Source organism: Callospermophilus lateralis, chromosome 9, assembly GCF_048772815.1.
Source record: "Callospermophilus lateralis isolate mCalLat2 chromosome 9, mCalLat2.hap1, whole genome shotgun sequence".
NCBI classification, from domain to species: Eukaryota; Metazoa; Chordata; class Mammalia; order Rodentia; family Sciuridae; genus Callospermophilus; species Callospermophilus lateralis.
The window spans coordinates 37,038,017-37,065,588 of NC_135313.1; the positions used below are offsets into that span (position 1 = coordinate 37,038,017).

The 27,572-nt window shown below is 35.6% G+C and overlaps 1 protein-coding gene across 2 annotated transcripts in view; it reads left to right on the plus strand.

Annotated features, from left to right (window-relative positions):
• Positions 1-27,572, plus strand: part of Rftn2 (raftlin family member 2) — a 66,959-nt gene that overhangs the window by 14,247 nt on the left and 25,140 nt on the right. For both annotated transcript variants that reach the window (XM_076865937.2, XM_076865936.2), the window contains 4 exons: positions 11,536-11,719; positions 13,447-13,561; positions 18,551-18,830; positions 21,315-21,518. In XM_076865937.2, coding sequence (XP_076722052.1) covers positions 11,536-11,719; positions 13,447-13,561; positions 18,551-18,830; positions 21,315-21,518 — 783 coding nt within the window. The remainder of the gene's footprint in view (positions 1-11,535; positions 11,720-13,446; positions 13,562-18,550; positions 18,831-21,314; positions 21,519-27,572) is intronic.

The following is a 27,572-nucleotide window of genomic DNA, read 5'->3' on the forward strand; positions in this document are numbered from 1 at the left end:
CTGTTAAGAAACCATGAGCAGAACATCCAAGAAATATGGGATAATATAAAGAGACCAAACTTAAGAGTCATTGGGATACAGGAAGGTATAGAGGTCCAAACCAAAGGAATGAACTACCTATTCAATGAAATAATACGAGAAAACTTCCCAGACTTGAAGAATGAGACAGAATCCCAAATCCTAGAAGCATACAGGACGCCGAATGTGCAAAATCATAAGAGATCCACACCTAGACACATTATAATGAAGATGCCCAACATACAGAATAAGGAGAGAATTTTAAAAGCTACAAGAGAAAGGAAGCAAATTACATTTAGGGGTAAACCAATCAGGATAACAGCTGATCTTTCAACACAGACTCTGAAAGCTAGAAGATCCTGGAATAACATATTTCAAAAACTGAAAGAAAATGGGTTCCAACCAAGAATCACGTATCCAGCGAAATTAAGCTTCAGGATGGAAGATGAAATTAAAACCTTCCACGATAAACAAAAGTTAAAAGAATTTGCAGCTAGAAAACCATGTCTTCAAAACATCCTCGGCAAAACATTACAGGAAGAGGAAATGGAAAATAACAATGAAAACCAACAGTGGGAGGTAGGACAGTAAAGGGGGGGAAAAATATTCAAAAAGGAAAACAAACCATGTATAGTAACATAAATAAACAATTATGGCTGGAAGAACAACCCATATCTCAATAATAACCCTAAATGTTAATGGCTTAAACTCACCAATCAAGAGACACAGGCTAGTAGAATGGATCACAAAACAAGACCCAACAATATGCTGCCTACAGGAGACGCATTTGATAGGAAAAGACATACATAGACTGAAGGTGAAAGGTTGGGAAAAATCATATCACTCATATGGACTTCGGAAACAAGCAGGAGTGTCCATACTCATATCAAATAAAATAGATTTCAAGCCAAAGTTAATCAAAAGGGATAAAGAGGGACACTACATACTGCTCAAGGGAACCATACACCAACAAGACATAACTATCATAAATATATATGCCCCAAACAATGGTGCAGCTATGTTCATCAAACAAACTCTTCTCAAGTTCAAGAGTCTAATAGACCAACATACAATAATCATGGGAGACTTCAACACACCTCTCTCACCACTAGACAGATCTTCCAAACAAAAGTTGAATAAGGAAACTATAGAACTCAATAACACAATTAATAACCTAGACTTAATTGATATATATAGAATATACCACCCAACATCAAGCAGTTACACTTTTTTCTCAGCAGCACATGGATCCTTCTCAAAAATAGATCATATATTATGTCACAGGGCAACTCTTAGACAATATAAAGGAGTGGAGATAATACCATGCATCTTATCTGATCATAATGGAATGAAACTGAAAATCAACGATAAAAGAAGGAAGGAAAAAACATGCATCACTTGGAGAATGAACAATTGGTTACTAAATGATCAATGGGTTATAGAAGACATCAAGGAGGAAATTAAAAAATTCTTAGAGATAAATGAATGCACAGACACAACATATAGGAATCTATGGGACACATTAAAAGCAGTTCTAAGAGGAAAATTCATTGCTTGGAGTTCATTCCTTAAAAAAAGAAGAAACCAACAAATAAATGATCTCATACTCCATCTCAAAATCCTAGAAAAAGAAGAGCAAAACAACAGCAAAAGAAGTAGAAGGCAAGAAATTATTAAAATCAGAGCTGAAATTAATGAAATCGAAACAAAAGAAACAATTGAAAAGATTGACAAAACTAAAAGTTGGTTCTTTGAAAAAATAAATAAAATCGACAGACCCTTAGCCATGCTAACGAAGAGAAGAAGGGAGAGAAATCAAATTACTAGCATACGGGATGAAAAAGGCAATATCACAACAGACACTTCAGAAATACAGAAGATAATCAGAAACTATTTTGAATCCTTATACTCCAATAAAATAGAAGATAGTGAAGGCATCGATAAATTTCTTAAGTCATATGATCTGCCCAGATTAAGGCAGGAGGATATAGACAACCTAAACAGACCAATATCAATTGAGGAAATAGAAGAAACCATCAAAAGACTACCAACTAAGAAAAGCCCAGGACCGGATGGGTATACAGCAGAGTTTTACAAAACCTTTAAAGAGGAACTAACACCAATACTTTTCAAGCTATTTCAGGAAATAGAAAAAGAGGGAGAACTTCCAAATTCATTCTACGAGGCCAACATCACCCTGATTCCTAAACCAGACAAAGACACTTCAAAGAAAGAAAACTACAGACCAAAATCTCTAATGAACCTAGATGCAAAAATCCTCAATAAAATTTTGGCAAATCGGATTCAAAAACATATCAAAAAAATTGTGCACCATGATCAAGTAGGATTCATCCCTGGGATGCAAGGCTGGTTCAATATACGGAAATCAATTAATGTTATTCACCACATCAATAGACTTAAAAATAAGAACCATATGATCATTTCGATAGATGCAGAAAAAGCATTCGACAAAGTACAGCATCCCTTTATGTTCAAAACGCTAGAAAAACTAGGGATAACAGGAACTTACCTCAACATTGTAAAAGCAATCTATGCTAAACCTCAGGCTAGCATCATTCTGAATGGAGAAAAATTGAAGGCATTCCCTCTAAAATCTGGAACAAGACAGGGATGCCCTCTCTCACCACTTCTGTTCAACATAGTTCTCGAATCACTGGCCAGAGCAATTAGACAGACGAAAGAAATTAAAGGCATAAAAATAGGAAAAGAAGAACTTAAATTATCACTATTTGCAGATGACATGATTCTATACCTAGCAGACCCAAAAGGGTCTACAAAGAAACTATTAGAGCTAATAAATGAATTCAGCAAAGTGGCAGGATATAAAATCAACACGTATAAATCAAAGGCATTCCTGTATATCAGCGACAAATCCTCTGAAATGGAAATGAGGACAACCACTCCATTCACAATATCCCCCCAAAAAATAAAATATTTAGGAATCAACCTAACAAAAGAGGTGAAAGACTTATACAATGAAAACTACAGAACCCTAAAGAGAGAAATAGAAGAAGATCTTAGAAGATGGAAAAATATACCCTGTTCATGGATAGGCAGAACTAACATCATCAAAATGACGATATTACCAAAAGTTCTCTATAGGTTTAATGCAATACCAATCAAAATCCCAATGGCATTTCTTATAGAAATGGAGAAAGCAATCATGAAATTCATATGGAAAAATAAAAGACCCAGAATAGCAAAAACAATGCTAAGCAGGAAGGGTGAATCAGGCGGTATAGCGATACCAGACTTCAAACTATACTACAGAGCAATAGTAACAAAAACAGCATGGTACTGGTACCAAAACAGGCGGGTGGACCAATGGTACAGAATAGAGGACACAGAAACCAACCCACAAAACTACAACTATCTTATATTTGATAAAGGGGCTAAAAGCATGCAATGGAGGAAGGATAGCATCTTCAACAAATGGTGCTGGGAAAACTGGAAATCCATATGCAACAAAATGAAACTGAATCCCTTTCTCTCGCCATGCACTAAAGTTAACTCAAAATGGATCAAGGAGCTCGATATCAAATCAGAGACACGGCGTCTGATAGAAGAAAAAGTCGGCTACGATCTACATACTGTGGGGTCGGGCTCCAAATTCCTCAATAGGACACCCATAGCACAACAGTTAATAACTAGAATCAACAAATGGGACTTACTCAAACTAAAAAGTTTTTTCTCAGCAAAAGAAACAACAAGAGAGGTAAATAGGGAGCCTACATCATGGGAACAAATCTTTACTCCTCACACTTCAGACAGAGCCCTAATATCCAGAGTATACAAAGAACTCAAAAAATTAGACAACAAGATAACAAATAACCCAATCAACAAATGGGCCAAAGACATGAACAGACACTTCTCAGAGGAGGACATACAATCAATCAACAAGTACATGAAAAAATGCTCACCATCCCTAGCAGTCAGAGAAATGCAAATCAAAACCACCCTAAGATACCATCTCACTCCAGTAAGATTGGCAGCCATTATGAAGTCAAACAACAACAAGTGCTGGCGAGGATGTGGGGAAAAGGGTACACTTGTTCATTGTTGGTGGGACTGCAAATTGGTGCAGCCAATCTGGAAAGCAGTATGGAGATTTCTTGGAAAGTTGGGAATGGAACCACCATTTGACCCAGCTATTCCCCTTCTCGGTCTATTCCCTAAAGACCTAAATAGAGCATGCTACAGGGACACTGCTACATCGATGTTCATAGCAGCACAATTCACAATAGCAAGACTGTGGAACCAACCTAGATGCCCTTCAATAGACGAATGGATAAAAAAAATGTGGCATTTATACACAATGGAGTATTACTCTGCATTGAGAAATGACAAAATCATAGAATTTGGAGGGAAATGGATGGCATTAGAGCAGATTATGCTAAGTGAAGCCAGCCAATCCCTAAAAAACAAATGCCAAATGTCTTCTTTGATATAAGGAGAGTAACTAAGAACAGAGTAGGGACGAAGAGCATGAGAAGAAGATTAACATTAAACAGGGACGAGAGGTGGGAGGGAAAGGGAGGGAGAAGGGAAATTGCATGGAAATGGAAGGAGACCCTCAGGGTTATACAAAATTACATACAAGAGGTAGCGAGGGGAAAGGGAAAAATAATACAAGGGGGAGATATGAACTGCAGTAGAGTGGGTAGAGAGAGAAGAGGGGAGGGGAGGGGAGGGGAGGGGGGTAGTAATGGATAGGAAAGGCAGCAGAATACAACAGACCCTAGTATGGCAATATATAAATCAATGGAAGTGTAACTGATGTGATTCTGTAATTTGTATACGGAGTAAAAATGGGAGTTCATAACCCACTTGAATCAAAGTGTGAAATATGATGTATCAAGGACTATGTAATGTTTTGAACAACCAACAATAAAAAAAATTAAAAAAAAAAAAAAAAAAAAAAAAATTCTCTCTCTCTCAAAAAAAAAAAAAAAAGAAAAAGAAAAAGAAAAATGTGGGCCAGGGTTGTGGCTCAGGGGTAGAGCACTCGCCTAGCACGAGGCCCTGGGTTTGATCCTCAGCACCACGTAAAAAATAAATAAATAAAATAGATCACATCTGAAAAAAAAAAAAAAAAGGAAGAAAGAATAATGTGCTGCCTTATTAAATAAGGAGGACCTTATTTACTAAAGCAATTACTATAGCAATTTCTACATGCCAGACACTTTCTAGGAACAAATGTTAGTTTTTTTAATTATCCTAATAAACATATAAGGTGGATTTTTTTTCTATCATTCTCATTTTGCAGTTGAAGAAACTGAGGTACACAGGAATGAAATAGCCGTTAGGCAGAGTTAGGATATGAATCCAGGTGGTCTGATCTTGGACTCTGTACCGTAAACCACTGCTCCAAGAGCACTCTGGACCTGTTAATTAATTGATGTAATTAATATTACATCCAATTTTTTATTTAACTGGTCTCTTAAGTATTTTTAAAGTACTTACCATAACCATTGTCATCTCTGTACTGCATGTTAAAGATTTATCAAAAGACCCAGATGTCCAGATAGGAGAACTTGTACACTTGAAATTATTGAATAATTGATGAAAAGCAGTGAGCCCAGAAGGAATATGGTTTTACATTAGCTTATGTTAAAATGTTTATTAGTATTGATATACATTTTTTCTCCTTTTATAGCTTTTCTGGATTTCTATGTGTAATTCCTCCTGAAACAACTCCTGTGTGTGTGCATATGTATGTTTACTGTGTTCACATTTCCTTTATATTGAAACTTAAGATAATACCCTTACTTTATGGAGAGTACAAGAGGATGTAGATTAATTAGACCAGAAATGTTGGATTTAATTCCATTGACACAGAATTTAACTGAGATCCCCAGAGATGAGGTATTCCTCCCAAGTATATTCTCTACCTGAACAGGAACCTTTTTAAGCACCAATTTTACTCTGTTATAGCTATCTTCTTAGAGATTATTTTTAACAGGTTACATAGCTTGGCCTCTGAAAACAGTTCTGAAATGGAGGTGGGGTTCATTGTCATTATCAATATGGGCTAATGATAACTGTGAAGCTCTTTAAAGTGGTCCCTGATTTAAAATGTTCTTATGTTTTCCTTATCTAGTTTTGGAATTAATTTTATTCCTTCTGGTGTCATCTGTCCATTTTGCTGTTATCATTGTGTTCTTGCTACTTCTCATCAAATGGGTCACAAAGCCTCCACCAAATAACTTGGCATTGGACATGAGATGATCTTAGGTCACATGCTCAGAAACAGAATTAAATAACAATGGATCATACACAGAAAAGTGTGCCCTTTTTAATTTTTTTAAGTCTTCCAATCAGTTGATAAATCTTTAATACCTCTCTAATAGCTAATTTTCCATTTCAACAAATAGTAGATCTGTGCTCACAGATAACATCGTCTAAATATAATAAGTTTTCATTGTATTTATTTGTAAGACAACTTGCTACTTATGGTAAATAACTGTTCTATGATTATAGGAATTATATGAATTCTTTTTGGAATAACTTTATTTTTCTTAATATGAAAATTAAAAGGGAAAGCTAAGAATATGGTGGTATTCAAATATGGTCAAAATCATAAAAGTGTACTCCACAGACTGAAGTTTGGAAAACACCACCTCTCTAACACATGCTCTGTTGAGAGAGCTGCTAGGGGAGGTGGCTCCGTGTCTTTCTTATGGGAAAAGTGCATGGGATTTTTGAGAACTCCTTTTTTTTTTTTTTAGGTGAGTGGTGGTTATGAGTGCTAGATTTTTTTAGGTTGTCAGTAGTCTGCTTTCCAGTTAAGTGGAACAAACCAGTATCTCTTTAATGGTTCCAGAGAGTTTTCTGTCTGACTAAAAGATTGGTACAATTATTAGTATCTAATAATCTCACCAAAAGTGATATGTTTGTTATGTTTAATGTTTTTATCTTTCTTTTTGTTTTTGGACCATTCCTGGAAAGTTGTGATGATCAGGACAGAAGCAAAAAGTGCTATCACTGTGTTTGTTCAGAGTGGTCAGTTTCACTGTAGTAGACCCTTCCAGTCACTGGTTGCCTTGGCAATGTCACTAACTTTTTTTAAGAGACAGACATAGGGGCCCACTTGTGGAGGCCAGGATAAACATGTTACCAACTTTGCTGTGGGTGCACCTCAAGAACATGATTTGGTTTGTTGGGGTCAAACTTGAGTGGCATGGTGAAAGTAATCAGGTTTAGATGAACTGGATTTGGGATGACTAGTAGCTACTTATTGGCCTCTCCAAGTTGAAAACCAAAAGTTAAAAAAAAAATCTTTGGCCTAAAAGTAAGACCTAAAACTATGAAATTCCTAGAATAAAACATAGAGAAAATCCAGCAATCTCACTTCTTGGTATTTATTAAAAAGAATCCAAAGCAGTATCTCAAAGAGATACCCATGTCCATAGCAACATTATTCACAGTAGCCAAGAGGTGGAAGCAACCCAACTATATCATTTGATGGACAAATAAAAAACCAAAATGTAGTATATACATAAAATGGAATATTATTCATTCTTAATAACAAAAGAAATCTTAGCCAGGCACAGTGGTGCATGCCTGTAATCCCAGTGGCTCAGGAGGCCGAGGCAGGAGGATCTCAACTTCAAAGCAGCCTCAGCAACTTAGCAAGGCGTAAGCAACTCAGCAAGACCCTGTCTCTAAATACAATATAAAAAAGGTCAGAGGTGGTGGTGGTGGTGGCTGGGGTTGTGGCTCAGTGATGGAGCATTTGCCTAACATTTGTGGAGCACTAGGTTCAATTCTCAACACTGCATGTAAATAAAAAATAAAGGTTCGTTGACAACCAAAAAAAGATATTTTTAAAAAAGGGCTGGGGTGTGGCTCAGTGATTGAGACCCTTAGGTTCAATTCCCAATACAAAAAAAAAAAAAAAAAAAATATATATATATATATATATATATATACACACACACACACACATACACATACATACACACACAGAGACATATAAATATGAATATGTGTTATGTATTAAACATACATAAAATAAAAATCTTTGACATGTAATCTTTTTTATAATGGTAAAATATACATGATATAAGATATACCATCTTAACTACTTTTATGTTTATAGTTTGGTGACATTAAATACATCCACCTATTGTACAACCACCACAATCCAGATGACATATAATCTTTAATGTAGAACTATAAAACTAAAATAGTAGAATTAACTGCTGAGCAGGTGGTGAAAATACAAAAACTGAAACATTTCAAATATTCTTTGTGTAGGAACAACATAAGTGCCTCTGTGAGCTCATTAGCTACTCTTTTTGTGCTGGCTCCCATATTACTCCACTTTCTGGGATGATGGCAAGCAAGATTACAGAGAACATACAGAGCATCAAACTGCCTAAATTGCTCTGAACTCTAAACCATACCTCCAGGAGAGTAGACTTTTCCCAGCTCTGAGTTCTTAATATCTGGGTTTTCCCTCCCAAGCAATAATGCCAAAGTCAACTAGGTGAGGCAACATGTGACCTAACAGTGAATGCCACCAAGTCAGCCAGAGAAGCAAGGCCAGCCGTACCCAGAAGTTTCCCAAGCCCACAAGCTCAAAAGAACCCTTTTGATAAAAGCCACACTGTTCTTCTTCATTGAATTATTCTTTGTCTGTAGCACAATCCTGTCCCAAATGTCTCTCTGAATTTCACTCCAACATAGAGCCAATTAAATCCCATGCAGCTTCACCTCTCATGACTCTTTTTTTCAGGGGGAAGGGTAGCCAGGGATTGAACCCAGAGGCACTCAGCCACTGAGCCACATCCATAGCCTTTTTTTGTATATTATTTAAAGGCAGGGTCTCACTGAGTTGCTTAGTGCCTCGCCATTACTGAGGCTGGCTTGATCTCGAGATCCTCCTGCCTTAGTCTCCCAAGCCACTGGGATTACAGGTGTGTGCCACCATACTTTTTACTTCATTAGCAATATGTTTTTTCTCATTGTAATATCATTAACATAAGGAACATAAATTTAAACTAGAGTGAACATGACTTTTTTTTTTTTAGTTGTAGATGGACACCATATCTTTATTTTTATATGGTGCTGAGGATCGAATCCAGGGTCTCACACCTGCGAAACAGGTGCTCTACCACTGAGCTACAGCCCCAACCTGTGAACATTACTTTTTAACTCTGGATCCTCACCATGTTCTTGACCACCCTCACTTCCAAGATCAAAAGAATGAAAAACAATTCCACATCACTGCTGTTTTTTCTATTTTGCCTCTCTCCTGCAAGGTCTGAATAACCTGATTGTTCCTGAATTCCCTAACCTAATGTTTTTCATTTGCACTAGTTCACATTGATTTCTTTCCCCCTTTTATGTAATATTTTTGCCTCTAAATTGCCCTAACAAATACTATTTCCAATTTAACATAGTGATTCAAGGAACATAGACACAGAAAGACATGAATAAGGTAGTTTTTGTTGTTGTTGTTGTTTTTATTTGTTTGTTTGCCCTTAAGGAATTATCAGTCTAACAATCAAGACAGACATATAAAGAAATAACTATAACATAGTCTGACAAGGGCACTGGTGGGAGTAGGTACTGCACAGAGAAAGGGATGATTTACTAAGCAGGGAAGGAAATGAAGGCCTAGTGGCCTGACAGAGTGGCAGGGTCAGAAACTTACAGTAGTTCTGACATGCCAAAGCAAGCTGCACAAAAGATAGCATGATAAAAGTGAAATATGAACCCATAGGCAGAGGCCAGACTATGGAGATTCTTTTATATCATGCTCAGCAATGGCAGAATGCTGTAATTTTTCTTTAAAATTTTGTAGGATTAATATATATCTCTAAAATAAGTATAAGTTGTATTTCATTCCTTAGTCTTAAGAGTTTGTTTAATTTTATTTCATAGTTTTTCAGTTCCTTTGTTTAGAAATCAGGGTCCAAATATTAAGAGTAAAGCCAAATGAATCATGGAATAATTGCCACACAACCAGCCAGGGCTGGGATGTTTACATGGAAGCCCAGCTGTTTCTTCAAAGTCCAGGATCATTCTCTTTGTTTTCATTTCTATTCATCATAATGAAGAAAATGTATTAAAAGTAGAATATTAGTTTAAATCCAAAAGAAGATGAAAATTGGAGGAAATGAATTCATCCTGGCTTGTATAGCTTTTCTGTTGAGTATTTTATTTTAGTTTGAGAAGTTGGCATAAATACCCACTGATGGTGAATTTCTTTTCCATCACGTGGATATTAATGTAAGGGGAGGAGGGGATTTCCTCTGACCCTTCTTCCTCTGCTTCTTAACCTTCTTCCTGTGTTCAGGCAATCAGTCACAGTTCTTTTCGAGACTCCACTGACCACACTAACAGAAGGCTAGGAGCCAACTCAGCTCATACCTGGAAGTAATTTTATGTGTATTGCAACTCAAGAGATGATCAAAGTGCAGGCTTATTTCCAGATAACAATTCTGAATGTTTTCCAAAAAATAACAGACATAATTACAGAAAATAAGTTAATTATATAAATTAAAATTGCTAGAATATTAAGAATATTTTCTAAAATAATGCATTTTTTTCTTTTATATTCTAGTCTATATAAATAGTGTTACTGTATAGTACAGATTTCTAGTTTCTCCTTCAAGTGATAATTCAATTGCATATCTTTTTATGCATTTGGACTTCATCTACATTTAGATTTTTACTTGTTATAAAGAATTTGTTTATAACTTTATATTTCAATTCCTTTACTTAAACATTTATATAAATGCCACAAGAAATTGTATTTTTAGCATTTCAGAGAAATCATGGTACTTTTGAAGACTAATTGGAAATAAGAAAGCACTTGATGATTCCTATTTATCAAATGCCACTTCTTCCATTTTTAGTTTTAGATTTGTAGCAGGCACAGTGGCTCATGCCTATAATCCCAGCAACTCAAAAAGCTGAAGCAGAAGGATTACAAGTTTTAAACCAGCATCAGCAACTTAGTGAGGCCCTAAGCAACTTAGCAAGACGCCATCTCAAAATAAAAAATAAAAGGGGCTGGGAATGTGGCTCAGTAGTTAAGTACCATGGGTTCAATCCACAGTACCAAAAAAAAAAATTGTATGAATTTTGGGTTTTTTAGAAATTATGCATCTCATTGTATTCAACATAAAAACAATTGGCTCTTTGAAATATTATGTATTTTATATTTGTCTTCAATATCTACTAATGGAAATATAGTCCCTCAAATGAAACCTTAAAAAGTAAAGCTGCCTCAATTGGAAAAACAACATACAAGGCATTATATTTCTGCTTTAAGACATATTGTTAATATATCAGCTCATAAGATCACTTTTGCTTTCTTCTGAAATAATTTTAGAAAATATATAATACAAAATAGTGTAACTTTTTTGAGTTTAAGCCATATGGATATTTTTCCTACTCATTGGTATTATTGTACATAGATAGAAATAATGTATAATTAAATCCTATTAATGTGCAAATTTCTCTTTGCTTTTGATATTTCAGCTTCACCAAATCCAGAAGTTATCAAGATAAATTCAATTCTGGATATAGTAACAAAAGTGGAAGACTATTATCTTAAAGGATATGTTGTTGGAGCCATTCATCCTGCTATACAATCTGTGGGGCAGCGAAAACACCTACCAGCAAGTTACCTATATCGGGTGGTGCTATTGCGCTTGAAATTAAGGTAAGCATGATGCTCAAGGAAACCATCATGCTACAATGCAGTTAAAAATGAGTTTTCTTTGCCTAAAGAAAAATAATTTTGAAAAGTGGTGGAAAGTAAAGAAAGTAAAGAGATTTAGGTTTAAGACACATTTTTCAGCAGTTGAAACTGGACTGAAGCAAGGAAATTCATACCTCTCCTCTTTAAAACTCCTAACTGACCCTAACTCCTTGCAGGCCAACAGGTTGCAGGTGAGGATGACAGTGGCAGTAGACAAAAGGAAAGCGGGCTGGAGATGTGGCTCAAGCGGTAGCGCTCGCCTGGCATGCATGCGGCCCGGATTCGATCCTCAGCACCACATACAAAGATGTTGTGTCCACCAAATACTAAAAAATAAATATTAAAATAAAATAAAAAATTTTAAAAAAGGAAAGCAAACTAGACTCAAGGCACCTGGAAACTCCTGTAGCAAATACAGCACGTGAGAGAGTAGCAGTTAGCTATAAGTATTATCACTGGGCTAACCATACTGACCTGAGCTATGCAGTCCATTCTCACTGAGCTCTTTGAACTGCCATATGTTGTTTTATTAATAGTAGCAACAGAAACTATCTCCTTATCTAAAACTTTACAGCAGAAAGATCAATTAGATCAGGTTCTCACAAATTAGACAAATTTTTTTTTTTTGCATTGAGGATAGCACCCATGGCCCTGCACATGAAATATAAGATTTTAGAGTCATCCATTTTATCTTATTTTTTCAAAAATATTAACAGCTACTTTTTCAAATAATACTACAACAATTTTTGCCTGTCTAGATTGCAAATTCAGTGGATTTTTTTAATGGTAAAAATATTGTTGCTCTTACCAATGAAGAATGGAATTTCCATTTTTTTTTTTTTTCCAGACAGGGTTTTACTAAGTTGCCCACACTGGCCTGGAACTTGCAGTCCTGTGACTTGCGACTAAGCCTTCTGAGTCGCTGGTATTATAGCCATGTGTCACCTTGCCAACAATACATTAAATTTTTTTTATACAACTCTTAAAAACCATCTCTAATACCAGAGTAAAAACTTCTTTCTTTTTATAGTGATGGAACAATAAAATTGCTTTAACTATGAAATGGCTAAGAAAAAAAAGAAATCAGAGAAAAAGGATGAGAAAATAGGAAAATTTAAATAAAAAGAAAGGGCTTTAAACAATCTCAGGTGTGCTTTTAACGGACACTGTCTGCTACTGAGAAGTTGCTTCCCTATACATGGCTAGCAGTGGGTGTACAGGTTTCAGTTTTCTCTAAGAGACAGAGTCCCATTAGGTATTTATTAGTTAAAGCATTGCTAAACAAACATGACGTAGTTTTCACCGTGTATAAATAATCTTTTCTGTTTATAGCATTATTCAAATAGATTTTTTTTAATGTGACTTCTTTTTAAAATTGTTTTTTAGTTGTAGATGAACACAATACCTTTACTTGGGATTGAACCCAGTGCCGCAAACATGCTAGGCAAGCGCTCTACTACTAAGCCACAACCCTAGCCCCGCAAATAGATCTAAAGTGCCCTAACAAAGTTAAAAATAAGCAAGGGCCTGGGGCGGTGGCACACGCCTATAAACCAGCATAGATGTTACTATGTGTTTCTGATATTTTTATATGAGAAGATAGCCATCAGACTTGAAATAACAACAAAAAGATTGTTTTGGACCTTATTTGTGAGTTCTCACTCATTTTCATATTCTCTCTGTTACAGCCCGAAGCATTCAGCAGCACCCAGGGTACAGAGACACCCAAGACTTGTGATTGAGGAATGTCCTCTAACTTATGAGACACAAACAAATGATATAGCTAAAGAACTGATAGAAAAGGTACTAAATACATACATTTTTCTTGTGATGTTGAAAAAGTTTGGTATTTCTTCTTTACCAATTTTCCTTTTTTTCTTTAAGATAAATAGAGAAATAATAGATAACTCAATTTACCAGAATTTAAAATGTATTGAAGCACTTGAACTAAATCGTACGGTGTTAAAAACAGAAATACTGGCCTGTGAAACAGAAGATACCAGAAGTAAATTTAATCACATACAGAAAACTTAATGACAAACCTGATAATAAAAAATGGAAGAATAGCCATTTTTAAAAAATAACTTTATTTTTTATGTAGTGCTGAGGATTGAACCAAGTGCCTCACATGCTCGAGGTAAGTGTTCTATCATTGAGCCACAACCACAGTCCCAGAATAGCCATTATTTAATAAATTCTACTGGGAAAGTGAGCAGTCATTCTATATAAAATAGATTCTACACATTTCAGATGAGAAATGGATTATGAATAGATTTAGGAATTTAAGTATTATAAATGAATTATATACAGAAAAATTAACTTCTAAAAAAGTATCAAGGTGAAATCTGCAACAAATGTTTTGTATCAGAGCTTCTTTCAAAATATACAGAAATAAATATAAATACACTAAAGTAATGTCCAGTCTTAAATGGACAGAGTCCTGTAGGCAGCACATGCAAATGGAAACAAGAGCTGGCAAAAGATTCAACCTAACAGTCTTTAATATAAATAAAACCAAGAATTAACACATCACCAGTATTAAACTGGAAAAATAAAATTATTAAATCCAGTATTGGCAAAACTTTAAGAAAAAAAGATCATTTTGCAACTGGTATTATAATAAATTGATAGTGTTCCTGAATATCAACTTAGTAATAAAAATCACAAGTTCTACTTTATTTTCTAACCTGGTAATCTCGTTAGGAGGCTACTGCAAGAAAATACTTGAAAGGAAAAAAAAGTCATTTCTGTACAGAGATAGTTAATCAACAGTGATTAATGAATCACATTTCCAAAAACTGAAAGATTTCCCAAGGAAACAATGGTATATCAATACAATCAAATATTTTATGGGCTTTAATGCAACAACTAATTGTTAAGAATGCAATATCTGACAATATAAGTTAGTTGAAACAAATGAAAAGTTGAACACTGAGGTTGATTAAAACCAAAAAAAAAAAAGTATGTATTCATAAATATTCTAAATTTGGTAGTATTTTGGGGGGTTTGGGAGGGTTTTTTGTTTTGTTTTTATTTATTTTTTTAGCCACATTGATCTATGTGTAAGGTTTTAGCTTTTGTTTGAATGCACACAGCCATGGGCTGGGGTTGTGGCTCGGAAGGTAGAGGGCTTGCCTAGCATATGTGAGGCACTGGGTTTGATCCTCAGCAGCACATACAATAAAAAATAAAGATATTGTATGCATCTGTAACTAAAAAATAAATGTTTGTTTTTGTTTTTTTTTTAAATACACACAGCCAAAAACCTAAGGCATTTCCTTTCAGGTAACTGAAATTTATTTCTGTTATTGCTTACATACTTTAAATAACCATGTATGTAAGATTACTTGTAGTTTGTGTATAGCCAGTTATAGCTACTAATAATGTTTCCCATTTAGGTATAAAGTAAACATTCAATGAGGGTTTTTAGGAATGGTCTTTGAGACTTGATTTTTTATAAACAAAGTACACATACTGTTTACTGCTACTATTCTGGGAGATTTTTTTTTTCCCCTGGAATAAATCCACTCCAGAAAACTTCTTTGAAAACAAAAATGTAGCTACTAATTTAGATTTAACAGATCACCATCAGAATCCTTGTTTTCATTGGACTTCCTGTTCACAGTCAAAGATCTATTTAAACAGGAAAGTACTGTTATTTCAGCAATTAGAGTAATGGGGTTATTTCATGAATAGAAAAGCTTCAGGAAACATAGCACATGAAATATTTGAACATTGCCCTGAGTATGAACAACAGCAGTATGTGAGTGCCAAATATTATTTTTGAATGGCTGCCTTATGTAGAGTTGATAGTTGAACATTTAGCTTTCACATCAAGCTTAAACATTATACCAATGTTTACTGTTTTTAAAATTAGATTTTCAAGTGTTTCCCTCACCTCAGAATTTTGAAATTAAAATGGCATTTTAAAAATATCAATCATCCTTGGCAGCCATTAGGAAGTCAAACAACAATAAGTGCTGGCGAGGATGTGGGGAAAAGGGTACACTTGTACATTGCTGGTGGGATTGCAAAATGGTGCAGCCAATATGGAAAGCAGTATGGAGATTCCTGGGAAAGCTGGGAATGGAACCACCATTTGACCCAGCTATCGCCCTCCTCGGACTATTCCCTGAGGATCTTAAAAGAGCATGCTATAGGGATACTGCCACATCCTTGTTCATAGCAGCACAATTCACAATAGCCAGACTGTGGAACCAACCTAGATGCCCTTCAATAGATGAATGGATAAAAAAAATGTGGCATCTATACACAATGGAGTATTATGCAGCACTAAAAAATGACAAAATCATTGAATTTTCAGGGAAGTGGATGGCATTAGAGCAGATTATGCTAAGTGAAGCTAGCCAATCCTTAAAAAACAAATGCCAAATGTCTTCTTTGATTTAAGGAGAGCAACTAAGAACTGAACAGAGGGAAAGAGCATGAGGAAAATATTAACATTAAACTGAGACGAGTGATAGGAGGGAAAGGGAGAGAGAAGGGAAAGTGCATGGAAACGGAAGGACACCCTCATTTTTATACGAAATCACATATACAAGGTTGTGAGGGGAAAGGGGGGGAAGGGAAAGAATGGAACAACAACAGATGAGATAGAGAGGGAAGATGAGAGGGGAGGGGAGGGGGGATAGTAGGGGATAGGAAAGTCAGCAGAATACAACAGTCACTAATATGGTATTATGTAAACATTGTGAATGTGTAACTGATGTGATTCTGCAATCTGTATTTGGGGTAAAAATGGAAATGCATAACTCATTTGAATCAAATGTATGGAAGATGAAAAAATAAATTAATTAATTTAAAAAAATAAATAAATAAAAAATAAAAATAAATAAAAATAAAAATATCAATCATCCAACTTAAAAAATGGAAAAGACATTAATACTATATTTGTTATTAGACCTTTCCAAATAAGATTTTCTAGTAATAGAAAAATCTAACTCAAATCAACTTAGAAGGGCTGGGGATGTGGCTCAAGCGGTAGCGCGCTCGCCCGGCGTGCGTGCGACCCGGGTTCGATCCTCAACACCACATACAAACAAAGATGTTGTGCCTGCTGATAACTAAAAAATAAATATTAAAATTCTCTCTTTCTAAAAAAAAAAATCAACTTAGAAGAAAACACAGGTAATAAATTCACCCACTTCCACCTGCAAAATGCTATGCCTCCTTACCCAACCCTCCCTCCCCCTTCTCTTCCAGGACCCCTGATAAAAATGAAGTTTTGTGGTTAATTTTTTAAGGTGTAATGCACCGTTATAAGTTTAATATATTAATTTATAGGATTAAATGAGTTTGTGCCAACCATAGTTCTTTGTCTGACTTCACACCATCATAGCCTCCCCCCTCCTCAAATTTTCCTGCCTCTTCATCTGAAGTTGAGTTAAATTTCATTCTTTGATTGGGCTCTTGATTTTCCCCCCAGATCTTCCTGGCCTTTTTCATTCTATTTCTAACTATAGATGTTTCCATTTGAAATCTCCATCATAACCCTTCTCACCTTCCCAGGTAACATTTAAAACATGTAATGGTAATCTTATAAAAGACATTGCTTATCTTTAATTTTAATTTATATAACAAGTACTTATGGAGCACCTATAACTACAAAACACTGCAAAACAATGATGAATAAGACCCAACCTCTGCTCTCAGAAGACTTGCCAGTTGAATAAAGGAGAAAGGCATAGACACAAAGAGAATAAAGAAATGAAGGAAAAGCAGAAAAGAAAATGCCTTAGGTTTTTGGTAGTATGCATTTAAATGAAAACTAAATAACTGTTTCAAAATCCTATCCTTTAATTGATAGGACTGAATCTAATTGTTAGTATTTGGCCCAGATAGGAGACAACAATACCAAGATACAGTGTTAGCAGATACTTAGTAAGTATATAAGCATAAGTACATAAGCAAATACCTATGAACTCAGAAAGCTTCAGAAGAATTGTGCTATGAATTGGGCTTATGATCTGTATGAACACATTAGTCTTATAATGTTTTTCTTTATCAACATGGAACAAGTACACTTTTCTTTACCACACATTGAGTACTGCATGAGTTTTGCTTTTAAATTAATTTTCCCATAATGAAGATGTATTTGGTTACTTGTGGAGATTTTTAGAATAGTTTTTTTTTTTTTTTTAGTTGTAGATGGACACATACCTTTATTTTATTTACTTATTTTTATGTGGTGCTGAGGATTGAACCAATGCCTCACACATGCTAGGTAAGCGCTATACCACTGATCTATAGCCCCAGCCTTTAGAATAGTTTTTAATTTTGCTCCAATTGGAAAGATCTTATTTCATGGCCTCTAAAGATCATGCTATAAAAATTACAAGTTCTTCCCAACCGTGGCCTTTCAGAGAAAAACATAGCTCCTCCTTTTATAATGTCTAAAGTACATTAGTTATGTTTGAAGAAATTATGATGATAATGTGCTCTAACCTTTGGAGTGCTGTTTTAAGGGTTATTAATTAATTTATAATGGGTCTTGGGGCTGGGGATGTGGCTCAAGTGGTAGCGCGCTTGCCTGGCATGCGTGCGGCCCGGGTTCGAACCTCAGCACCACATACAAACAAAGATGTTGTGTCCGCCGATAACTGAAAAATAAATATTAAAATTCTCTCTCAAAAAAAAATTAATAATGGGTCTTTAGTTACTGGTCAACTTACTCAATCTTCTAATGGATTTCCTTCATAAAGCTAAGGGTTAATTGATATTCAGTGCAAATTGAGTTTACATCTTGTTCTGCCATCTCTTTTCAAACCTCAGATTAATGTTGCTGCTAAAAAAGGAATGAAATTTGTTGGATTCATATCACAGCATTATCCACCACCTAAATACTGTAATGGAACCAACTATGATGGAGATATAGAATCAATGCTGCATGTAAGACATAGTTCAGATGAGAACTGTAAAAGTTGGAATGAAGGAACATTAAGTGGGCAATCGTCTGAAAGTGGAATTGAAGAAGAACTTCATCATGAAAGTGGACAGTATCAAATGGAACAAAATGACAACCCCAGCTCCTCTAAACTAAGAAAGGGAGAAGGTAATCCATGATTAGTTTAAATTTAGAAAAATACATATTTAAGGTTTTATTAAAAAGAAATACAAGGCAAAGTAAAATTATAAAGAGTGTAAAGACTAAATGAGCTAATATAAATTTTGTCATGATTTTAAAAAGATCATTACAGCCAGAGATAAGGCAGCACAGCATTTTAGACTGCAGTTCTTCCTAGAAAATGATACATATAATGAAACTGTGTTTAAGATTGATTTTCATATAGTCATACAGAACTCCCTTGTGAAATGGAGGGTTGTATGTGTGCCTGAAGAAGTGAGTCTATCAGGAAGCTGTATTTACTGTTGTCCTTATAAACAATGCATGAGAAATTTAGTTTGAGCCTTTCTCATTTCATGGATGATTTTCATCTTTGAAATTAATTGACTTTCTTTGGTCAGCAACTAACATATGACAATGGCCCATCATGATGAAACAATTATTATAACAATAGTACCCACAGCCTAGAATAACTTCAAACAATAGTTTTATTCTTCTTTGCCAAATAGCAAGTTTTCCCAAGAAATTGAGAATATTTTATTCCTTTATTTTGGACTTTTTAAAGTTTTGTGATGACTTTTCAGCATGCTTCTTAAAAACACTATCAAAGAAAATCAAAGACTTTGTATACCTTTGAGTTAATAGCATGGGCACTGAAGTCAGATACCTCAATTTCTTTATAAAAAAAAAAAAGGTGGGGGGGCGGCTGGGGTTGTGGCTGAGTGGTATAGTACTCACCTAGCACGCATGAAGCACTGGGTTCGATCCTCAGCACCACATAAAAGTAAAATAAACATATTGTGTCCACCTAAAACTAAAAAAATAAGTGAATATTTTTTTTAAAAGGAAGGGGATAATTGTAAGACCTCATTAGATGGTTTTAAGAAGTAAATAAGAACTATCTAAAAAGTGCTTAGCCTTGTGCAGAGCACAGAATAAACTACTCTTAGCTGATCTTCTGGTCGTTGTTGGCATTGGAGGGGTGCATAGTGGAGCCATGGCCTTTCTGGGTTATGACGAGATACTGTCAACATCCTGTGCATAGCAAAGATACACTAGACCACATTAGCACAATCTCCTGAAGAAAGAATGGGCAACATTTCCCAACTCATCACCTCATTCAACCTCCAGAAACCTTCCCTTTTTTTCACATTTTCCTAACTAACAACCATTATTTTTCCTGCAGTGTGAAAATTAATGGAATGTAGAGTGAATAAGAATTGTCAGTGGTCAGAAAGCTATTCTCAATCTTCCACCCACTGCTACCTTTAAATTCCATGTTGGTTCCCACCCTGTTTGATCAGATCAAGTGTCTATTTCTAGTTCTTCAAGTCCTGAGTCTATACTACTTAATTATCTTTAGAGTATGCTTTCTAAATATTTTTAAATTATATACTTAATAACTTTCAATGGCAGAAGCTCTTGAGAGGAGATAGGGGGTTGAGGAAATATTCTAAAGACCTCTTGGAGTATATTAGGAAATTCAGATACTTTTGTTGTAAAACAAGTTATGTTAAACCTCCTGAAACATAACCATGGGTGTGGGTCCCTAGCCCCAAATTAAGAATTTACCAATTTCTAGTAAAGCAGAAGATACGATCCAGCATTTCCATATCTAAGCATGTATTCTAGCCCCTCTCACACATGGTCCAAGGATATATGAAAAATGTTTGTTAAAAACAAAATATTGGAAATAATGTCCATCGAAAGGAGTATAGTCACAGACCTGTAATCCTAATGACTTTGGAGACTGAGGCAGGAGGATCACAAGTTTGAGTCCAGCCTCAGCAATTTAGCAAGGCCCTAAGCAACTTAGCAAGATCCTGTCTCAAAATAAAAAAATTAAAAGGACTAGGGATATAGCTTCATGATAAAGCACTTGTGGGTTTAATCTCCAGTACAAAAAAAAAAATGTTAACTGCAATATCATGAATCAGTTAAAATAAATGAATTAATTGATATAACTATTTAGATTTCAAAGGAATTATGTTGAACCAAAAAAATCAATGTGCAGGGCTGAGAGTATAGCTCAGTAGTAGAGCACTTACCTAGTATGCACAAGACCCTGGGTATTGAACCAGCCACATACACACACACAAATCAGTTTGCAGATTGATGTATTACAGTATGGTACTATTTAAATAAAAAGAAATTAAGCTGCAAAACAATATCATATGAATATATAAGTGTGTATTGAAAGAATGGAAGCTTTCATGAAAATGATAAACACCAAATTCATTATACAACATAGTAGCCTCAACTGTATGCATTTCTCATTTCTGTGAAAAAAGAGAGTGAAGCTAATAAGGCATAATGTTAACATTTGATTAAATTCAGTAATGGGTTCTTTACTATTCTCTAAACTTGTTTGTATGCTTGAAATATCTCATGTTAAAAAGAAAAGATTTAAGACTCTTTGATTAATAAAATTTTAACTTTTATCTTTGCATCCTTCTGAATGTCTATCCCCAGATAACAAGTTGTATATCGTTTTCAATGTTTTTGATGATGATTCAACATGCTGGACCTATCAGGAAGGAGTACTATCAATGAAAGTAACAAGAAAAGGATCTATCATTAGTACACTTGATGCTGATTGGCTACAGTTAACTACATTTTATTATAAGCAAGGCTTGTCTTTAATGGATTCTTTTATATGCTGGGAAACACCTAAAGGTAAGTTTTATATTAGTGATATACTTATATCTAAATAATTTGAACTTTTATCAAAATTGTTGAAAATATTTTTGCCTCTAAAGTTCTATGGCTTGCTGGGAGCGTAGGTGTGTGTCTGTAATCCCAATGACTAGAGAGACTGAGGGAAAAGGATTGCAAGTTCAAAACCAGCTTCAGCAATTTGCAAGGCCCTAAGCATTTTAGTGAAACCTTGTCTTGAAATAAAAAATAAAAAGGGCTGAGGAGGTAGCTCAGTGATTAAGCACCCCCAAGTTCAATCCCTGGTACAAAAAAAAAAAAAAAAAATTCTATGGCTTATAGTACAGATTTTATTGTTAGGAAATAAATTCCACTCTTCCACTCATTACATAGCTGTGACGTTTCAACTTAAAAGCTTAACCATCCTTGAGAACAAACTGACACCCACTGTAGAATTGTAGTGTAATCTTTACCATTGGTTTGCAACTGTCAAATAGACAAATCACTGTGGGACTGACTAGTGGAATTTTCCAAGCACAATTTGTATGACAGCCGAGTCATGAGGTTTATGATGGCATTAAACTGCTAGTAGTCAACATTTATTACATTATCCCAATTTTGGATACTACTACCCTATGTAGTCAGTGTATACATACCTATTTTGTGTACAAAAGTAATCTTTGGTTTAGAAAGTGACCCTGTTCTTACTTCGGTTCCTCTTTGTCTTCTTTCTTTAACCTTTCTCAGTTATAAAGGAATACATAATTATTCATGTCTATCATAAAAACAAACAACAAAAGCTTCTCAACAATGATTTTCTAGAGAAACTTTAAAATGATTAAGAGAGAAAAATTAGTATTAAAAGAAAAATTTAAATTATTGTTAAAAGGGAGAAAAAAGATAGTAAGGAAACTGAGAAAATGCATAAGGAATCATGAGGGTTATGAAAAGCAGTATGACTTAGGACCCTGTCTCAAAGACATTGGAGGAAAGAGTGAAAAGGTAAATGAGATCAATACAACTTAGTATTGTTAAATCAGCCCAGTAATAACTCAATAAAATGTAATTGAAGACTTTGGATGAATACTAAAAACTATCAGGAGGTCTTTTGAACTAGCACTGAGATTAAGGATGAAGCCCATTGCAGCACCTAGAATTATCACTCCTGGCATAGTGCTCAAAAAATATTTTAGTGGGCTGGGGATGTGGCTCAAGCGGTAGAATGCTCGCCTGGCATGCGCGGGGCGCTGGGTTCGATCCTCAGCACCACATAAAAATAAAGATGTTGTGTCCACCGAAAACTAAAAATGAATATTTAAAAAAATATATTTTGGTGATTTTGGTTATCTGTCTGTTCTTTCACTTGGTCTTATATGGAAATCGCAAGTTTTAATGGGAAGAAAATGGACTTTAAAATCAGAAAGACCAGGACTTAAATCCTATGTCTTTTACTTATTTGCTGTGTGGGAAGTAGGTTGAATTCACAAAGCTTCAGTTTCCTAAAAGGAGTTTAATAATAATCTTTATTGATGTGAACGTTAATAAGATACAATGTAGATAAAGTAACTCCCGTGGTACCTAGACTTCAGTGAGAATTCACTTTCTAAATTTTTTTTTTCTTTTTTCCTGCCACTTGTTATATATGGTTTAATTCTTGTAGTAGAGATCATCTTTGTGGAGGTTAATTTTATGCTTTATAATATCTGTATCTATCCCTCTCTCTCTCCTCCTCTTCTTCTCTCCCACCACCAACCACCACCACAAAGAGTCTAAGAGATATTTCAAATTTTGATTTGTGACTAATTGCCTAAGGAAAACCGAAAATACTCTTCACAGTCTCCCTCAGGCACCCCTGCCATGGGCCTTGCCTGATGAAAATAAAATTAGCCACAGCAGTTGCCAACCAGAGACTCTGTGGGGCTTTTGTTCTAAAAGCCTCAGAACTATTTAGAAAGCCCCCGGGGAGACTCTCCCCCTTCAGCAGCTCTGGAATGCCTCATTAGACATTTTACATTGCACACTATGCCAAGCCCCTACCAAGCCACCTCGGTCTGTGGGGTCTAGCCACTGGGTGTGTCATTCAGGACTTCCCTAGGAGTATGCAGGGAAGCTGCAGAGGGGAAATTGTGACCAATGTCTGTGTCGCTGTGAGAAGCAAGACAGAGGAAGCAGGGCTGAATTGGTTGCTTTGTTCTGGGATGTTTGATGCCTGACATCTAAAGCACATAGGAGACAATGTTATTTTGTTCTATCTTGTTTTTGTCCTCTTCCCAAATACTGTCAGAAATCTGCTCACCATGAGAAATGAAAGTACAAATCCAGACATTGCTCAGAAATTTAAATATATTATCTCACAAATCACACTGAATAAAATAGCTTTCCCTAGATATAGAAAGAGAGGGGGAAAACTCTTTTTAAAAAGTTTCTACTTTAGCAGGATTATGATGTAAAAGCTGTAAGAGATATGAAACTCCTGTGTGATGTCCTTTTACACTTACTATGAACAGCCTTTTCTGTTTTAAAAAGCCCCTGGGACACAGAAAGACACACACACACACATACACACACACACACACACACATACACACACATACACCCCTGAAGTTCCTACTCTTCCCTAGCCTACCAAATGCCCCCATCATTTCAGAGCATAGTCTTTCTCCACCTTAGTGTGCTACCTCTTAGGGCTACATTTTTATTTTTTGTGAACTCTTTTCAGACTTCTCTTGATGTTCATTTCAAAGTATCACACTGAGAAGCGAGATATGAAGTAATAACATTGAAACATATATTTCCTTATTTTACATGTATGTTTATGACAGGCCCTGTGCTAGGCACTGGGTTTACAATAATGAGTAAAATGGATGTCTGTGCTACACTCAGAAACTAGCATGCGGCATCAGACACTGGTTATGAAGGTATCAAAAATATATTTACCTAATTTAAAAATTAAGAAACAGGACTGTGGCAAGAGTACCAGACAAGAACCTACTTGAAGGGGTAGTCAGGAGGTCCTGTCCAAGAAGGTAGTAATTACCCTGAGATTAGGGTACTAGAAAGGAGCAGGCCTGTGAGAACCAGGAGGGGAGCATTCTAGGCAGCAGAAACACCTCCAAATGCACAAAGACCAGAGGGCAAGAAAGAGGAATCGGGGGAAGACCTATGTTGCTAGAGCAGGATAGGTAAGAGAAAAAATGGCCCTAGACAAAGTGGAAGAGGCAAGCAGCAGCCAGTCTATGCAGTCTTGTACTGTCAAAAAAGAATAACAAGAGCTAATGTGTAAGATGTACTTAGTATATGCCTGCATTGTTCCAAATACTGAACATTGACCAACTCTTTTAATCCCCACAGCAACCCTGTGAGATAAGGTATGATTATTCCTCTTTTACAGGTGAAGAAATGGAGGCACACAGGTATTAAATAATGGGCACATTTTTACACAACTAGAAAGTGGTAGGGCCACATAGGTGGAGTGTGTGCTCTTAACCATCAAGCCAGGATGTTTATTTCAATTCATTTGTTGAGTATTTGAAGAGGGAGTCATGATATGATTTGCATTTTTAAAGACAATTATTCAATCTCATTTCAGGAACTGGATCACCAAGGGCAAGAGTGGAAGTGGTAAGGTTGTTTAGAGGATATTAAAAATCTTTAGAGAGATGATGGTAGAGATGGAGAGAAGTAGATAAGCTGAGATTTGTTTTGGAAACAAAATGGACATACTGGAACTGCAGAATGACAGCATATGTGTCTGCTCTCCACTTCAAAGATGGTCCTGGGCCCACCCCCTGGACAATTTAATAACACAAATGACACATGGACCAAAAATACTAAATGAAATATTATCTTTTCTTACATTTAGAGGAATGTCAATGTCATACCTAGCTAAAATGAGTATATAATATCGCACATCTAACAAACCATTCCTTGGTAATCCTCCAAGCTTGAATATTTCTAACCAAGGTATTCTCAGGATATGCATCCTTGACCCAGGGGGTATTCACGTTCACAAATTTGCAAGATAAATCTCTTTATAGAGTGTCAATACTACTTTAAGATGGGGGTAGAATGGGAGAGATTTTCTTTTTTAGATAAGATGAATATATTTGAACAGAGTGTGAAGTTTTGATTTTTGGTTTTGGATGTTTTGGTTTGGTTTGTTTTTTTGTTTTGTTTTGTTTTAGGTACTAAGGATTGAACACCAGGGTGCTTTAGTACTCTGCTACATCCACAGAACGTTTTTTGTTTTTTTGTTTTTTTGTTTTTTGTTTTTTTGAGACAGGATGTTTTGCCCAGACTGTCCTCAAATTTGTGATCCTCCTGCCCCCCAGGCTCATGAATGCAAAGTCTGAGTGCACTTTTAAGACATAATATTAGACTTTAAAAGGGATCATTTCAACTGTGCTTGGAGATCATCCTTCAAGGATACAATATCACTTTCATTTGCTAGTGGTAGTATTTGGCTAAAAATCTTTTTATTGTTGTTGAGAAACAATGAGTCAGGCCAGTGCTTTGTAATTTTTTCATATCACATGCACGGAAAATGGTACTACTGTAAGGCACATGGGTATGAGTGAATGAAGCTGCTCTGGGCAGGAGGTGGCGCCCCTGTATTTTGGCATACCTGTCACTTTGGTCTCAGACACTAGTGGGCCAAGGCACATTGGTTAGAAAGTTTGCTTTGGATTGTGTAATGTTAACAGGTGATTCCCCTGAGGAGACAGTTATTAGGTAATTGTTCAGAATTATCATCTCTCCCTGTCAGCTCGAAGATTTAACACTGAACAATCAAAAGGTGAAGTCCTTATAGGTCCTTCCCTGCCACCATCCCTAGCTGCCATTTCTGGGAGAATGTCTTAAGAAATCTTCAGAACTCACTCCTGTGGAAGTGTCAGACTTCAGTACTTCTGGAGCCTGGTATAGATCCTAAGAGAGCTAGTTAGGAGCACTGGGGACCTTTAAAACAAGAAAGGACCTTTATTTTTAACTGACATGCAACATACATAGTAAAGTGCACTGATCTTATGTGTACAGTGGAATAGACACAAAATATAGAACATTGCTGGCATCTCAGAGGGTCTTCCCGTGACCCTTCCTTCTCAGTCCTTCTCCTCCCAGCTCAGAAATACACATCATTCTGCTTTATCATCATCATCAATTGTGCCTGTTCTTGATCCTCACACAGTTGAATACTCTCTACAGAATATATTCTTTTGAAACTAGCTTCTTTTATTCACCATAGTATCTCTGCAATTCATCCACGTAGTTGCATAACACTGAGTGTCTTTTGTAAATTTCCATTTAGTATTGTGTTGTATTTCATTCTTTCTTTAAAACCTAAAAAGTACAGAAATACTATGTATCACAATATTGAGAGTCACAACACCTGTGATTTTCATATTACATAATCCCAACGGAAATAAAAGGTGGATTGTAATTATCCACATAATTATTGCAGTAAAAATTATTTTTAAAACTCATACCCCCATTCCAAAAAAGGAGTTAGGGCATATACCACTTTAAAAATTGTCTGGATTTGATTCTGCTAGTTACTTTGCTGTAATGGTAGATAAGTAAATTTAAAGGAGGTGGTACATATACTGTAAGTAGAGAACCAATTCCAACTAGTAAATTACTGTTACTTTGTTCGGGCACAAATCTGAAAAATATGAATTCTTTGTGATATTCTACCCTAAATATGAGTGATGTTTAAAAAAAAAAAGTAAGAATGTCTTACTTATCTAAAAGTTCAATAGCCTGTTAATGAAAATTAATACAGAAAATCATACTGAAATTACTTTTGCCCATGTTATCTTTAAGCTTAAAATGTCATTTGAAAATATTGAAGTCCTTTATTATTTAGAGAACTGTCAACCAGGGAAACTTCGTTGTGACATTGTGCTGCATAAAAACCACGTTTAACCCTCACATGACCATGGGAAAAATGTCTTCTATTGCAAAACAAGAGACAAAAAAAAGTCTACAAAGTCAGTTTGGTTTAGGCCAGCTGGTTATTGTCAGCTATTCAAGAAAAAGTCAGAGAGGCCCTCCCCTCAAACTTCCTTCCCAGCAGGA